The sequence below is a fragment of the Schistocerca gregaria genome, chromosome 4, assembly GCF_023897955.1.
Source record: "Schistocerca gregaria isolate iqSchGreg1 chromosome 4, iqSchGreg1.2, whole genome shotgun sequence".
NCBI lineage: Eukaryota > Metazoa > Arthropoda > Insecta > Orthoptera > Acrididae > Schistocerca > Schistocerca gregaria.
Window position 1 is genome coordinate 733,186,792 of NC_064923.1, and position 15,768 is coordinate 733,202,559.

Here is a 15,768-nt window from a genome sequence, read left to right on the forward strand (position 1 = left end):
TACACTGCCCTGAAATACTAAATTGGTGATCCCTTGATGCCTCAGAACATGTCCTACCAACCGATCCCTTCTCGTGGTCAAGTTGTGCCACAAACTTCTCTTCTCCCCAATCCTATTCAATACTTCCTCATTAGTTATGTGATCTCCCCATCTAATCTTCAGCATTCTTCTGTACCACCACATTTCGAAAGCTTCTATTCTCTTCTTGTCCAAACTATTTATCGTCCATGTTTCACTTCAATAAATGGCTACACTCCATACAAATACTTTCAGAAATGACTTCCTGACACTTAAATCTAAACTCGATGTTAACATATTTCTCTTCTTCAGAAACGCTTTCCTTGCCATTGCCAGTCTACACTTTATATCCTCTCTACTTCGACCATAACCAGTTATTTCGCTCCCCAAATAGCGAAACTCCTTTACTACTTTAAGTGTCTCATTTCCTAATCTAATTCCCTCAGCATCACCTGTCTTAATTCGACTACATTCCATTATCCTCCTTTTACTTTTGTTGATGTTCATCTTATATCTTCCTTTCAAGACTCTATCCATTCCGTTCAACTGCTCTACCAAGTCCTTTTCTGTCTCTGACAGAATTACTATGTCATCAGTGAACTTCAAAGTTTTTATCTCTTCTCCATGGATTTTAATACCTACTCCAAATTTTTCCTTTGTTTCCTTTACTGCTTGCTCAATATTCAGATTGAGTAACATCAGGGAGGGACTACAACCCTGTCTCACTCCCTTCCCAAGCACTGCTTCCCTTTCATGTCCCTCGACTCTTATAACTGCCACCTGTATTTTACCCCTGCCACCTTCATAATTTGAAAGAGAGTATTTCAGTCAAAATTGTCAAAAGCTTTCTCTAAGTCTACAAATGCTAGAAACGTAGGTTTGCCCTTCCTTAATCTAGCTTCTAAGATAAGTCGTAGGATCAGTATTGCCTCATATGTTCCAACATTTCTACGGAATCCAAACTGATCTTCCCCGAGGTCGGCTTCTACTAGTTTTTCCATTCGTCTGTAAAGAATTCGCGTTAGTATTTTGCATCTGTGACTTATTAAACTGATAGTTCGGTAATTTTCACATCTGTCTACACCTGCTTTCTTTGGCATTGGAATTATTATATTCTTCTTGAAGTCTGAGGGTATTTCGCCTGTCTCATACATCTCGCTCACTAGATGGTAGAGTTTTGTCAGGACTGGCTCTCCCAAGGCCAGTTCCAATAAAATGTTGTCTACTCCGGGGGCCTTGTTTCGACTCAGGTCTTTCAGTGCTCTGTCAAACTCTACACGCAGTATCGTATCTCCCATTTCATCTTCATCTACACCCTCTTCCATTTCCATAATATTGTTATCAAGTACATCGCACTTGTATAGACCCGCTATATACTCCTTCCACCTTTCTGCTTTCCCTTCTTTGCTTAGAACTGGGCTTCCACCTCAGCTCTTGATGTTCATACAAGTGGTTCTCTTATCTCCAAAGGTCTCTTTAATTTTCCTGTAGGCAGTATCTATCTTACTCCTAGTGAGATAAGCCTCTACATCCTTACATTTGTCCTCTAGTCATCCCTGCTTAGCCATTTTGCACTTCCTGTTGATCTCATTTTTGAGACGTTTGTATTCCTTTTTGCCTGCTTCATTTACTGCATTTTTATATTTTCTCCTTTCATCAATTAAATTCAATATTTCCTCTGTTACCCAAGGATTTCTAGCAGCCCTCGTCTTTGTACCTACTTTATCCTCTGCTGCCTTCACTACTACATCCCTCAGAGCTACCCATTCTTCTTCTACTGTATTTTTTTCCCCTATTCCTGTCAATTGTTCTCTTATGCTCTCCCTGAAATTCTGTACAACCTCTGGTTCTTTCAGTTTATCCAGGTCCCATCTCTTTAAATTCCCACCTTTTTGAAGTTTCTTCAGTTTTAATCTACAGCTCATAACCAATAGATTGTGGTCGGAGTCCACATCTGCCCCTGGAAATGTCTTACAATTTAATACCTGGTTCCTAACTATCTGTCTTACCATTATATAATCTATCTGAAACCTGTCAGTATCTCCAGGCTTCTTCATTGTATACAGCCTTCTTTTATGATTCTTCAACCAAGTGTTACTGATGATTAAGTTGTGCTCTGTGCAAAATTCTACCAGGCGGCTTCCTCTTTCATTTCTTTGCCCCAGTCCATATTCACCTACTACGTTTCCTTCTCTCCCTATTCCTACTACCGAATTCCAGTCACCCATGACTATTAAATTTTCGTCTCCCTTCACAATGTGAATAATTTCTTTTATTTGATCATACAGTTCTTCAATTTCTTCATCATCTGCAGAGCTAGTTGGTATATAAACTTGTACTACTGTAGTAGGTGTGGGCTTTGTATCTATCTTGGCCACAATAATGCGTTCACTTTCATCATTAAGCATCCAAATCTCAGATTTCAAAACATCAACATACATGGAATGCAGATTACCACTCGTTAGTTCCAGGGTAAATTTGTTCCTAACTATTTTATATATCCCTCTGTTCGATATATCTGTCCTCAGGCTCCTCTACACAAAATGTAGTACAGGCTATTTCTTTCCTGAATGCACCTGACTTCAGGTGTGTGGCAGCCTCTAAACAAGCCTTCCTACGCATTTCAACTCCTGTCAATTCACCTAAATCAGGGTACACTTTACCATATAAAATCTGTCTGTACAGTGCCTCACTTTCATTTGTCACATCCTGACAGAAAGGGATTGCTACACTTCTAGTGTGTCTTTACCCAAGTTTTAAACCACGTACTTTACCTACATGTTTTTGCTGTATAAAAATACGTTTGCATTAAAGTTTAATATTAGGTATCAATTCATTTTCTTTTGTGAGCATCATTTATATCTGCTACTACGTTAGTACTTAATATTATCCAAGCCAACGCATACAGCTCCATTTATGGTTAAAAGCTGCACAAGGCAAAACAGAACAAGAACTTAATATTGCAATTTTTATCCTTTGAAGACTCAACGGAGATTATATTGATGTTAGAACCTCCTAGGGTACTCTATTTTCTTTTCTCCATTGTCACTTATTTTATAAGACAATTTATATTGTGGTGCTTTGAGAATTTCCGCGTAAATTCGAGAACCACTCGTCCTTCTACCATCTCGAACACACAATATTTTAAATATAAGTGGGAGAGTGGAAACGTGTCTACTGTGCCACCTGTTTCTGTGTGCAGGTTGGAAGTTTGTTATGAGAGGACTGTAAGCGTGGCGGTCGATCGACACCGACAAGTGTTTGCTGCTAGAGCCACAGAAGCCGTAATGAAAGAATAAGGAGAAATTATGTAGTATTCTTTGTTGTTTTAGTGACTGATTATTGCTAAAGTAAAAATGAGCAACTGAATATAGATATTTAAGTACTTCATGTGTTGTGTTTGCTTGGAGCAAGACATGTTCATAAATTATGTGGTTGTAAAAACTACACTATTGCAAATGTATTTAATCGAGTCTAATTTTGACGATTCGATTGACTTGCAAACGTTCAAATATTTATGTGAGAAGCAGTAAATATGTTATTTGTGGAAGTTGAAATACACATGGGCTGAACTAAAAGTATTTTTCGAGTACTAAATTACTTCAAAAGTAGAGAGAGAGTCTTATAAATTCCTGTAACCAGCATTATTCTTTCGGGAAGAAAGTTTTGAAGATCGAAGGAGCCGGCAATCCAGAGAAGAAGATCGGCTGTGCAGATCAAATAAGTCAACTGATGCGAGAGAGATGTGAATTTTGCAATCCAATTTCACATTGCTTCGTGTCATCTTAAACGTTAGAACGTGGCAACCAGTGAAAAAGACTCGAAAAAACGGGAATTTTGAGAGGAAATCGAAGGAAAAGATGTGATGTGTTGCCATAGCAACGAGGTATAACAATACAAGAGAACTGTTTCGCGTAATTGGATTAAGTCCAAAAATCAAACGAAAAAAATTCGTGAATGCAACACAGTGAAAGATGTATGATAGTAATCACGTTAAAAGATCGGAAAGAAGACCTTGAGGTATTAGACTGAGAAGAGGTACAATGAGAATAATTCAACTAAGAAGATCCAGTGTAGGGTGTACAGCTCTCTCTCACACGCATCGTGGGGACACAGATGTGAAGACAATGTGTGACACCAATGGCGCCAGTTATTGTTAACCGGTACTTATTCTACATCCACACACTGATGCCGATGTGGAAACCAGCAACTATCAACACCGGTACCAGTTTCTGTCCACCAGAGCTGATTCCACACCTGCTCACCGACGCAGCCTAGAACTCTGCGCTGGGTGAGCATAAAACAATAATTGTTTGAGTATATAGTTGAATAAACTGTTCAATCGACTGTATTTGTGTATTTATTAAGTATAAGCTAAGTATAGAGTTGATTTGTTAAATGATTACTAAATCAAAAAATAAGATAAATATGGATAATACACAGAGAATTTGGGAAGCTTCAGAACCAGCCATGGCAATGAAAGTGAGTAAGGAGATCCCAGATTGGTCTGAATTAATGAATTTAATCAAAGCTCAAAATATTAAATTAGATGCACACAGTGAAGCTTTAAATGCTCAAAGTCTTAAATTAGACTCAGTGAGTACTCAGTTAAATGATAAAATAGATGAACAGGGTGCTCCTTTCAGAAATGAGTTAAGCACAACTTTAAATAAAAACTCGACGCACAGAGTGCTAATTTAAGTAGAGAAATAGACACAGTGAATACTGAGTTAAATAATGAATTGGATGTTCAAAACAATTTTAAAGTTTTTAAGTGCTAGGGTAGATTCATAAAGTAAAGACTTCAGTAATTTATGTGAAGGTATGGGAAATTTCAAAGGTGAATTAAATAGCTCTTTAAACAGCCATGTAATTAACTGTTCAATGACTTTAATCAGAGACAGAATGACCAATTTCAGAATTTGCCAAAAAAGTTAGAATTTGATATTCAAGATAAATTTAATAGTGTAGAAACTGAACTGAGTGAAAAATTAGGATCATTTCAAAATGTAATGTTACATTCGATGCTGCAAAGCAAAGATTGCATTCCTTAAAAGAGAATGTTGAAAAGCAGGATAAATTAATACCAATCGTCTAGTCGCAAATTGCAGGCATCAATACTGGAGTAGATAATGTGGAAAGAAACTTTAAAGAGAAACTAGGAACCTCAGACATAGTAAATATAAGTAGTCCAGAGGAACAGGTAGAAGAGATGATAGACCAAAAGGTTGCCATGTGAGTAATCTCCAAGAACGTATCTCCTGTTTTATCTTATGTGCTTAGTAATACCAAGAGAGGTATGGATGAACTATGGAAAGAATTCAAACTTATCCAGGATAAAGTAGAACATAGAATAACTTCACTTAATGTGATGTTACCTAGTGAAGTGGTGATTGTTTTGCAATGGGAAAAATGTCCAAAGAAATGTACAGAGAAGTACTGGTCTGCACTTGCTCAAGTGAAGGTAATATCAGTACCATGGCCTCAGGGAGGGGTCAAATCTATCTCCCAGGGATGTTGACGTTCTGTGTTAACTGGCAGAGTGACGACCGTCGCATCCCAAATTGGTTTCGGTCTTTCTTCTGTCGTAAAATTTTCCTGCACTGAATTCCCCCAACTTCTTACACTACCCCCCTATTTCTTACACTATTCTATCATCCCCCACTTACAGTTTATTAGAGAAACATACCAGTGAGAAACTGTTATTATGTAACCTAAAACTGCTCCTGCTCGGTGAATGCATCACCCTCGGTTGTTAGAGAGTTGTGCCCACTAGGAGTTTGGCTGCGTCATCCTTGGTTGTTAGAGTGTTGTGCCTGCTAGGAATTTTGATTGCGTCGTCCTCAGTTATTCCAGGAGTGCCCCTACCTGTTCTAATGACTCGCCCCATCTCATCCCAACTTATTCTGACTTGCTAGGTGGCGGTATGAGATGGGAATTGGTGCACACATTACCCTTGAGGGAAGCTAGACTAAATCTGCTTGAACAGCCAGTTCTCCCACTCTCCACGTATAGTTAGGTTTCGTTTTTGCCTCAATTAGTCTTTGTAAGTAATTGATTCACCAGTTTCTGTGCAAATCTGTGGGCAGAAGTCTGGGTGAAGTTAATGTCATTAAATCTATTAATACGAATGATTCTAAAGTATAGTTTTCTTGAAAGCTGCATGGTAATTCTAGTCCTAAGTAAAGAGGGAGAACCAATACTGGTACATAACTTTTAAATAATTTCCGCATTCGTGAGAATACCATTCTCGCACTGAATGTAAAATAATCGAGTTAAAGTCATTGAGGCATAATATTCCTAGTAAAGTGAATGGAACATTATACTTGTGGAAAACATAACATTATATGACTAGCTAAATGACTGTGATAATGGAATATATAATTTTATACTTGGTACAGAATATTTTATACCTTTTATGGGATGTGATGTAGATGGGAGTGTTTGTATGAATTTTTAAAGGGGATGGGTAGTGTAGGTAAAAGCATGGTTACACTAACAGATAAATCATGACTAGCACAAATCACACACCGCACCTTCCAAACAATCCTCGCAAAAAAGTGTGACTGGTTCTTCACTATTTGCCATTTCCATAGGGTTGCTAAGATTTTCTTCGGGGACCTCAAAGGTGTAGGTGGGAATGTCCGTTCGATTTAACTCCATACCTCCTCCGGCTTCTCACTCAAGTACTGGAGAGTTTGGGGTTCTGGGGAAGGGTTTCCTATCTTTGGGGCTGTCTTCTTTTTTTCTTCTATCTTAACAACCATACCTTTTTTTCCTTTCTTACTTCTCGTTTTAGGACCTATCTATTTTTCCCTCTTTCCAAATTCATCTATTGCAGAAGTCTTACAGGTTTCCAATAACCTACAACTTATCTTCATATAAGATAGCTGAAGAATGAGGCTGCACAAACACACATCGGCATACACACAAAGATACAAGGGTATGCAAACAATGAAACTACTGATTAGAAACCTGCCAAAAGGTGAGAACCGTCAAGTGTAGTGGGGGGAAGGTATGCGTTCATTGGGAAATATGAACACATTGTTGTTTATTGTGATAGTTCCACATTACATGTGTACACACACACACACACACACACACACACACACACACACACACACACACACACACACATATATATATATATATATATATATATATATATATATATATATATATATATATATAAGAACTCTGACAATTCAATATCGCATATATATACATACAAAAAACTAGAAGGATTCCATGTCAAGTATATAAGAAGGAGGCATGAGTAAGGAAAGAGAGCATAAGCCAGAGAGGAATCGATTGTGATAATTATTAAGGCATGTCGAATCGAAGTATAGGTAGATATAGTATCTGTAAAGAGTAAAGAAGTCGAAAGTAGTCGAGAAGTAGAGGAGGGCTCCAGTGACTAAATGAAGTATCAAGGAGTGAGAGTGAAGTGTAAAATAGATTTTTATTCTTACCAGGAAATATTTGATTATAGTATACATAAAGATGTATACTAGGGCAATGAACCATGAGACCTAATCACAAAGGATAAAGGGGCTGTACCTGGAGTTTGCTAAGGATATAGAGCAGGTGTACCTACATAAAGATTGGACGACCTGTGGCTTGATGAATAGGGATGTTTAATGATGGGTGCGTACCTATCAGAAAGGAAGGAGGAAGTTCACTCATAAGGTCAACCCACATGTAAGGTATAGGTACAGATCGTAGGGGAAAAGGACAGTTTCGTGACAGAAGTCACACATTTTGTAGGAATTATTCTGGTAAGTTTGAACTCTATGTACCACTAGCATTATTATGTTTTAAGAGTGTCGGAAAGAACACTTTCATTTGCCCGGAGTTCCTCCAGACTACAAACTACGGTGAATAATGAAACTAGTACATGGTAAAGAAAAAATAGTACAAAGAATTAGAATAAAGGATGAAATAATCAAGTGTCTTTGACAACTGGCGTTTATGACTGAAAATCAGAAATGTTGTCCCCACGATTCCTAGATATAAAAGACCTAACTCCAACATTAGGTGAAATGCTCAAGTTGTTGTTATCAAAGTAGAATGAAAAAAGAAGAGCTAAGTATTAAATAAAAGGCTTCTCACGATAATTAAAAGAAATTGAATGTATACTAGTTAAAATGTGAATTAGTATTATGTGAGATATTAACTTACATGATGATTGTGTATAAGATATCGTGTGTTCAAGCTGAGGTGAGGGATATGTAGTGCTTCGAGAATTTCTGCATAAATTCGACACCACTCGTCCTTCTACCGTCTTGAACACACGATATTTTAATTATAAGTGGGAGAGTTGAAACGTGTCTACTGTGCCACCTGTTTCTTTGTGCAGGGTGGAAGTTTGTTATGCAAGGACTGTCAATGTGGCGGTCGAGCAACGCTGACAAGTGTTTGCTGCTGGAGCCACAAAAGCCGTCATGAAAGGACAAGGAGTAATTATGTAGTAGTCTTTGTTGTTTTAGTGGCTGAACAATTGAATATGGACATGAAAGTACTTCATGTGTAGGGTTTGCTAGGAGCAAGACATGTACATAAATTATGTGGTTGTAAAAACTACGCTATTGTAAATTTATTTAATCGAGTCTAATTATGACGATTCTGTTGACTTGCAAACATTCGAATATTTATGTGAGAAGCGGTAAATATGTTATTTGTGGAAGTTGAAATACACCAGGACTGAACTAAAAGTATTTTTCGAGTACTAAGTTATTTAAAAAGTAGAGAGAGAGTCTTATAAATTCCTGTAACCAGCATTATTCTTTGGAGAAGAAGGTTTTGAAGGTCGATAGAGCCAGCAATCCAGAAAAGAAGATCGGCTGTACAGATCAAGAAAGTCAACTGATGCGAGAGATATATGAATTTTTTAATCCGGATTCACATTGCTTTGGCTCGTCTAAACAGTTAGCATATTGTAACTTGTCTGGATGATTAATAATCATTTATGTCTTCGCACACTGGCTGAACGTTATGTTACTTGAATACCGTCCAGTTTTTGTGTCTGCTATTCCCATTCCTTGTGTCGCACCTTCTCTATATTTGCAACTGACAAAACAATCTTGTTTTATTGTTCACACATCTACACTATCAATTATCAATTTCGCAATAGATATCACTGCTGTTTTCTGCTCATTATGCTCATGTTAGCACGTCATATTTCAAGACTGTTGCACTGCATGCAGTGGCTTCCCTCCATTATCTTCTCCCATAACGTGAGGCGCCTAACATGCACCAGACTAACATCATACACAATATTTTTTTGGTGCAAAAATTGCATCCATTTATTCATGTCTTGTTGTCACACATGTGTTACACTGCTTGGTCGTCTTGTGGCAAAAGGTTGTGGTAGAAACGTGAAAAAGAGAACGGTTTCACCAAATAGATATGTATGAATGTGCACAGCATGAAAAATAGAACTACTACTCCTGGCGGAGAAAGAAGAAAGGAAAGAGAGAAATAGATATGTTGAAGTTGAAGAAAAAAGACACCAAAATAGAGAAACCCCAGGATTTTTCACTCATGTTAAAATTCTTTGCTGTGGCATCGGCGGGAGAAGGTGTTCGGAATTCTCTACTTAATGGACTTGTCAGTCACAACATCACCATTGTAGACACCAAAAATTAACCTTAACGAACCTATATTGTGAGCATGGAAAGGAACAACAACAACACATGAAAGAAAGAACAACAGTAAATTGTTAGTCATCATTGTCATAAGTTGGTCCATCTATTGTCATCTCTGTCAAGTACCCATGAAGAACCTCCCATGTAAAAGTAACAGAAACCCTAACATTTTGTATAGTTGCTCTTAAAAAATATAGAATCCCAAATACACATAACAGTATAGATAGATAATGTATGTATGTCTCTTTTTGTATAGGAAACTAATACTCTGTAGGAAATATAATATTCATACATAGCAACTCTTAGTGCTATATTTTCGTTTTTACTAACAAGTATACAGTTTAGTTACTAAATAGGATAGAATAATACTAGCTATAGAACAGAATACTGAATAGTGGAAAGGAAAGGAATGACTCTGGAGAAACAAAAGAATAAATACCAAATCCATTAATTATGACTACAAATGCTCATTTTCTCTGCTGAATTTGCCAAGTGTGTAAATTCTCCTGGTGATATATATTTCTTAACTTTCAGCACTGTATAATCCCTTTCCCTGGCCTGTATCTCGATGAACCATGAGAAGTGCCTTAGGATGAGATATTCCGACCTGTGACTAAATGTTATTATTGCTAGTTGTTTTTGGCTCATTACGTTTGTTGATGACATAACAGAAACTCATCTCCCATTTCTGTGCAAATGAAGATTGAAAGTGTCTATTGTCTTTATCCTCCTTTTCTTAGTAGAATTCTTAACATTGCCATTACATTCTGTGCTGAGGGTATCTAATCCCTCAATGTAAGTAAGTAAATCATTCACAGTTGTCAAGCCTCTGTGCCACATTTCTTTACACATATGATGTGCCAACTGACGTAGTAACACTTGTATTAAGTATAATTCCTCTAATGGGTTATTTAAGTATTTTTATCTTGTTAGATGCCACTCTATGTAATTCTTATAACTACCCCAAGAATTACTATAGTGCTTTGGGTGACATAAGTCAACTACTTTTCTTGTGTGGTGGGAGACCAATATTTCCTCTTAAAACTTTCATGAAAATTTTCCCAGGACTTGAAATCTTCAGAGGGGCATTCCCCCATTCTGTTGCATTACCCAGTAAATAACTTCAACATAAAATCTATCTTTTCCGAGTGTTCTCATCTTTATGATATTGATCTAGGTAACACCCATAAAAATGTACAGGATGTACAAATTATTCCATTTCACATTTGAATATCTTCAAAACAATCCAAGATACACCAAAATTATAATGTTGTTATTAGTCTCATGAGTTTTAAATCCTATTATTACATTTTCTAAGGTATCCTACAATTCATCTGTTTCCTTTATGTACCAAAGAATTGATGTTAGTATTAGCAGATTCAACAATTCCAGTACTTTTGGTCACACAAACTTCTGTAATCTCTCTTCCAAACCAGTTAATGTTCCTGTGAGACTCAAAACGTCATTCAATAATTTCCGCTAATATTTTGACCACCTCCTGTGTCCCTAAGATTTGGTTGTCTAAGGTCTGCAATTTAGTATGAATTTTTCTCAAATAACCATGCACTTTATTACTCATTAAATCACAGTGTGCATTAAGGTCTCCTTGTACTTTGTTATGGAAATCATCTCATTCCTTCTCCATAGCAGTAGTTCTATTTCCTTGTATATTAACTATAGACATTAACTCCTCTTCAAATGCTTCTGCCTGCAATTTAATCTCCACCAACTTGGTAGTTGTAGACTCTATTTTTTGGTTGATACTTTCTTCTAGATTTTAAAGCATATTATCCCCTTGAGCCTTAATGGTAGCTTCCAATTTTTGATTATGCTCTATTAATTTTCTTTAAGTTTATCTTCAAATTTCTTACTACTTTCATCTTCTGCTTTGACAGCTTCTTCTAGTTTTTTGATCAACTTTTAAATCAGTTCTGCTTTAATATCATCCAGTATACTTTAACAGGTATATTTGTATTAGAATTCAATTTGGTTTTAAGTGTTTCCTGTGAGTTTCTCAATGTTTCTTCTAATTTCTTATAAGTAGTAAAAACATCAAGAACAGTTACGCTAACAACAACAAATGCAGTAACAGCTCCATCATCTACAAAGCCAGCCATCATGCCAGCAGGAAAATCAACAGCAAAAGCAACAGAACCATTATTAGCAACAGCAGAACCATCCACAATAGCAGCAGAATCAACTCCAACATTAGCAGAACCAGTACTGTCAACTAAAAAAAATTCAGACAGCAGACAGAAGCCTGTGCTTCCATCCCATCTAAATGACTTTTTAGTGGAAACCAGAAAGGGGAGGAAGCCCACAAGAGAAACAGAGATTGACCTTATTTAAGTCAGTAAGGCAGAGAAATCTACAACAAGGTATTTACAAATTTAAAATAATCCACCAGAATGTACAGGGCTTGAGCAAGAAATATGAACAATTAGACGTGTTTGTAAATGAAACTACGCCTGATGTGCTTGGTATTAGTGAACACTGGGTATCGATGCCAAATTAGAACTTTTTTAACCTCTAAACATGGTACTAGCTAAGAAGTTTTGCAGACCTACCATCAGAGGTGGGGGTGTGTCAATGTATGTAAAAAGCACATTTGATTTTAATTCTGTAAATGTAAGTAAATATTCATTAGAAGGAACAATTGAATTATGTGCAGCACATATAAAGGTACCAAATGAAGTAATTTATGTTGCATGTTTATGCAGACTGCCAGGTGGAAACTTCGAAGTTTTCTTAAGAAAGTTTTGTGACATGATGGAGAATATTTTTATAACACATCTGAACAAGTTAGTAATGATAGGAGACTTCAACATAAATGTATTAACAGATAAGTTACACACTATTCAATTCAAGAATACTCTTCTTGTATATAATGTAAGATACCTGATAAACACTGGAAACAGGGAGACTGAAACATGTCAGTCTGCAATAGATAACATAATCGTTGGTATTCGTCTTTACAATCTTATATCTTCTGTTATTATAAGTGCTTTGTCAGACCACCATGCAGTAGAACTAAGTGTGCACATAAAAAAGGTTCCTACACACAATTGCTATAGATATATTAGGATGAATACAGACCAAAATATAACTAATTTGAATAATATGCTAAGGAATGTGCATTGGAACAGTGTTCTAACGACACTTCATAGTTATGACAAATTCTCAAGTGAACCATTCTACATTCTTAACCAGCCTGCCCATTAATAAAAAAGAGAATTCAGTCACACGCTGTAACCCGAAACTGGATATCAAATCAGTCACTGAGGCTAGAGAAAAACTAAAATGGTATGAGTATGCAATGTTAAATGACTTGAGCAATAAAAAATTAAAAGAAGAGTTCAAAAAGTATCAGAAATACTATGTAGACCTCCTAATTTCGGAAAAACAGAAACATTTTGAATGTGTCATTCAGAGCTCAAATAATATCTCCGCTAACATCATGGTCACTAGTAAATAGATAAATAGGTAAATCTGAGAAAGGTACAACTAAAAATCACTGATAAACAGCACAATAGAAATTGATCAGAATAAGATAGCAAATCTACACTCCTGGAAATTGAAATAAGAACACCGTGAATTCATTGTCCCAGGAAGGGGAAACGTTATTGACACATTCCTGGGGTCAGATACATCAAATGATCACACTGACAGAACCACAGGCACATAGACACAGGCAACAGAGCATGCACAATGTCGGCACTAGTACAGTGTATATCTACCTTTCGAAGCAATGCAGGCTGCTATTCTCCCATGGAGACGATCGTAGAGTTGCTGCATGTAGTCCTGTGGAACGGCTTGCCATGCCATTTCCACCTGGCGCCTCAGTTGAACCAGCGTTCGTGCTGTACGTACAGACCGCGTGAGAAGACGCTTCATCCAGTCCCAAACATGCTCAATGGGGGACAGATCCGGAGATCTTGCTGGCCAGGGTAGTTGACTTACACCTTCTAGAGCACGTTGGGTGGCACGGGATAGATGCGGACGTGCATTGTCCTGTTGGAACAGCAAGTTCCCTTGCCGGTCTAGGAATGGTAGAACGATGGGTTCGATGACGGTTTGGATGTACCATGCACTATTCAGTGTCCCCTCGACGATCACCAGAGATGTACGGCCAGTGTAGGAGATCGCTCCCCACACCATGATGCCGGGTGTTGGCCCTGTGTGCCTCGGTCGTATGCAGTCCTGATTGTGGCGCTTACCTGCACGGCGCCAAACACGCATACGACCATCATTGGCACCAAGGCAGAAGCGACTCTCATCGCTGAAGACGACACGTCTCCATTCGTCCCTCCATTCACGCCTGTCGCGACGCCACTGGAGGCGGGCTGCACGATGTTGGGGCGTGAGCGGAAGACGGCCTAACGGTGTGCGGGACCGTATCCCAGCTTCATGGAGACGGTTGCGAATGGTCCTCGCCGATACCAAAGCAGCAACAGTGTCCCTAATTTGCTGGGAAGTGGCGGTGCATAGGATCCTACGGTCTTGGCGTTTATCCGTGCGTCGCTGCGGTCCGGTCCCAGGTCGACGGGCACGTGCACCTTCCGCCGACCACTGGCGACAACATCGATGTACTGTGAAGACCTCACGCCCCACGTGTTGAGCAATTCGGCGGTACGTCCACCCGGCCTCCCGCATGCCCACTATACGCCCTTGCTCAAAGTCCGTCAACTGCACATACGGTTCACGTCCACGCTGTCGGGGCATGCTACCAGTGTTAAAGACTGCGATGGAGCTCGTATGCCACGGCAAACTGGCTGACACTGACGGCGGTGGTGCACAAATGCTGCGCAGCTAGCGCCATTCGACGGCCAACACCGCGGTTCCTGGTGTGTCCGCTGTGCCGTGCATGTGATCATTGCTTGTACAGCCCTCTCGCAGTGTCCGTAGCAAGTATGGTGGGTCTGACACACCGGTGTCAATGTGTTCTTTTTTCCATTTCCAGGAGTGTATTTAACAATTGATTTGCCTCTGTTGGCTCCAGCATAAACAATCAGCTTAAAAACCATAAATACAAATTCAGAAGAACACCAGTTTCAGGAAGTATATTTTTGATGCCAACAAATAAAGAAGAAATAATTAAAATAGTGGGTAGCTTAAAGTATTCCCATGTGGCAGGATATGATGGTCTCAGTCTGGACACTCTTAAGAAATGTGTACACAAAACTTCATCACCTTCGTCAACAGTTATCAACTCTCATATGGAAGATGGTCTATTTCGAGATGAGTTGAAACTTGCTCGAGTTTTGTTCTATTTTTAAAACAGGAGACAGGAATCTAGTAGAAAACTTTTGACCCATTTCTATTCTTCCAATAATATCCAAAATCTGTGTGAAAGTAATATACATAAGAATCTGGAACTTCCTGGTACGCAAAAATAGTGATTTCTAAGGGTCAGTATGGGTTTGTCAAGGGGTCATTCACCATTACAGCAGCATCCAACTTCATCGAAGGTGTCACTGGAGAAATGGATAATAAAGAACATGTATGTGGCATCTATCTGGACTTACAAAAAGCATTTGACTGTGCTGAAACGACCATATTGCAGGACAAACTGTGGAACGATGGCATTGGAGGTACAGAGCATAATCTGAAGAGGTCCTACTTAACAAATAGGAAGCAGTTAGTGTCTATTAGCACTACAGAGGAAGCATACAAATCAAACATCAGTGACGTATATTTTGGTATTCCGCAGGGGTGAATATTAGGACCACTTCTTTTTATTATTTATGTTAATAATATTCAGTCCATAACAAACTATGCAACAGCTATCTTATATGCAGATGATACCATGTTAATAGGTTGCAATCCAAGATATTCGCAGCTCAAAGTGGAATCCAATACTGCAGCAGGCTTAATTCTGCAGTATTTTAATGAAAACAAACTAAAATTAAACACAAATAAATCTGTCTATATTGAATTAGATCTTGGGAGGCAAAAAACTCATGAAAACCAAATCTTAATGCGTGACGAATATATTAAGAAACAATAATCGACCAAATTTCTTGGCCTGACAATTGATGCAGAGTTAAACTGGTCTCATCATGTGAACGATATTTGCAAAAAGCTATGTAGTACCATATATGTC

At 38.2% G+C, this 15,768-nt stretch overlaps 1 protein-coding gene across 1 annotated transcript; it reads left to right on the forward strand.

Annotated features, from left to right (window-relative positions):
• The first annotated feature begins 12,981 nt into the window (after window positions 1-12,981).
• LOC126267890 (uncharacterized) lies at window positions 12,982-15,381 on the forward strand. The gene is made up of 3 exons (XM_049973200.1): window positions 12,982-13,028; window positions 14,665-14,891; window positions 15,032-15,381. Exons 1-3 carry the CDS (start codon window positions 12,982-12,984, stop codon window positions 15,379-15,381), a joined length of 624 nt encoding a protein of 207 aa, XP_049829157.1.
• The last annotated feature ends 387 nt before the right edge of the window (window positions 15,382-15,768 follow it).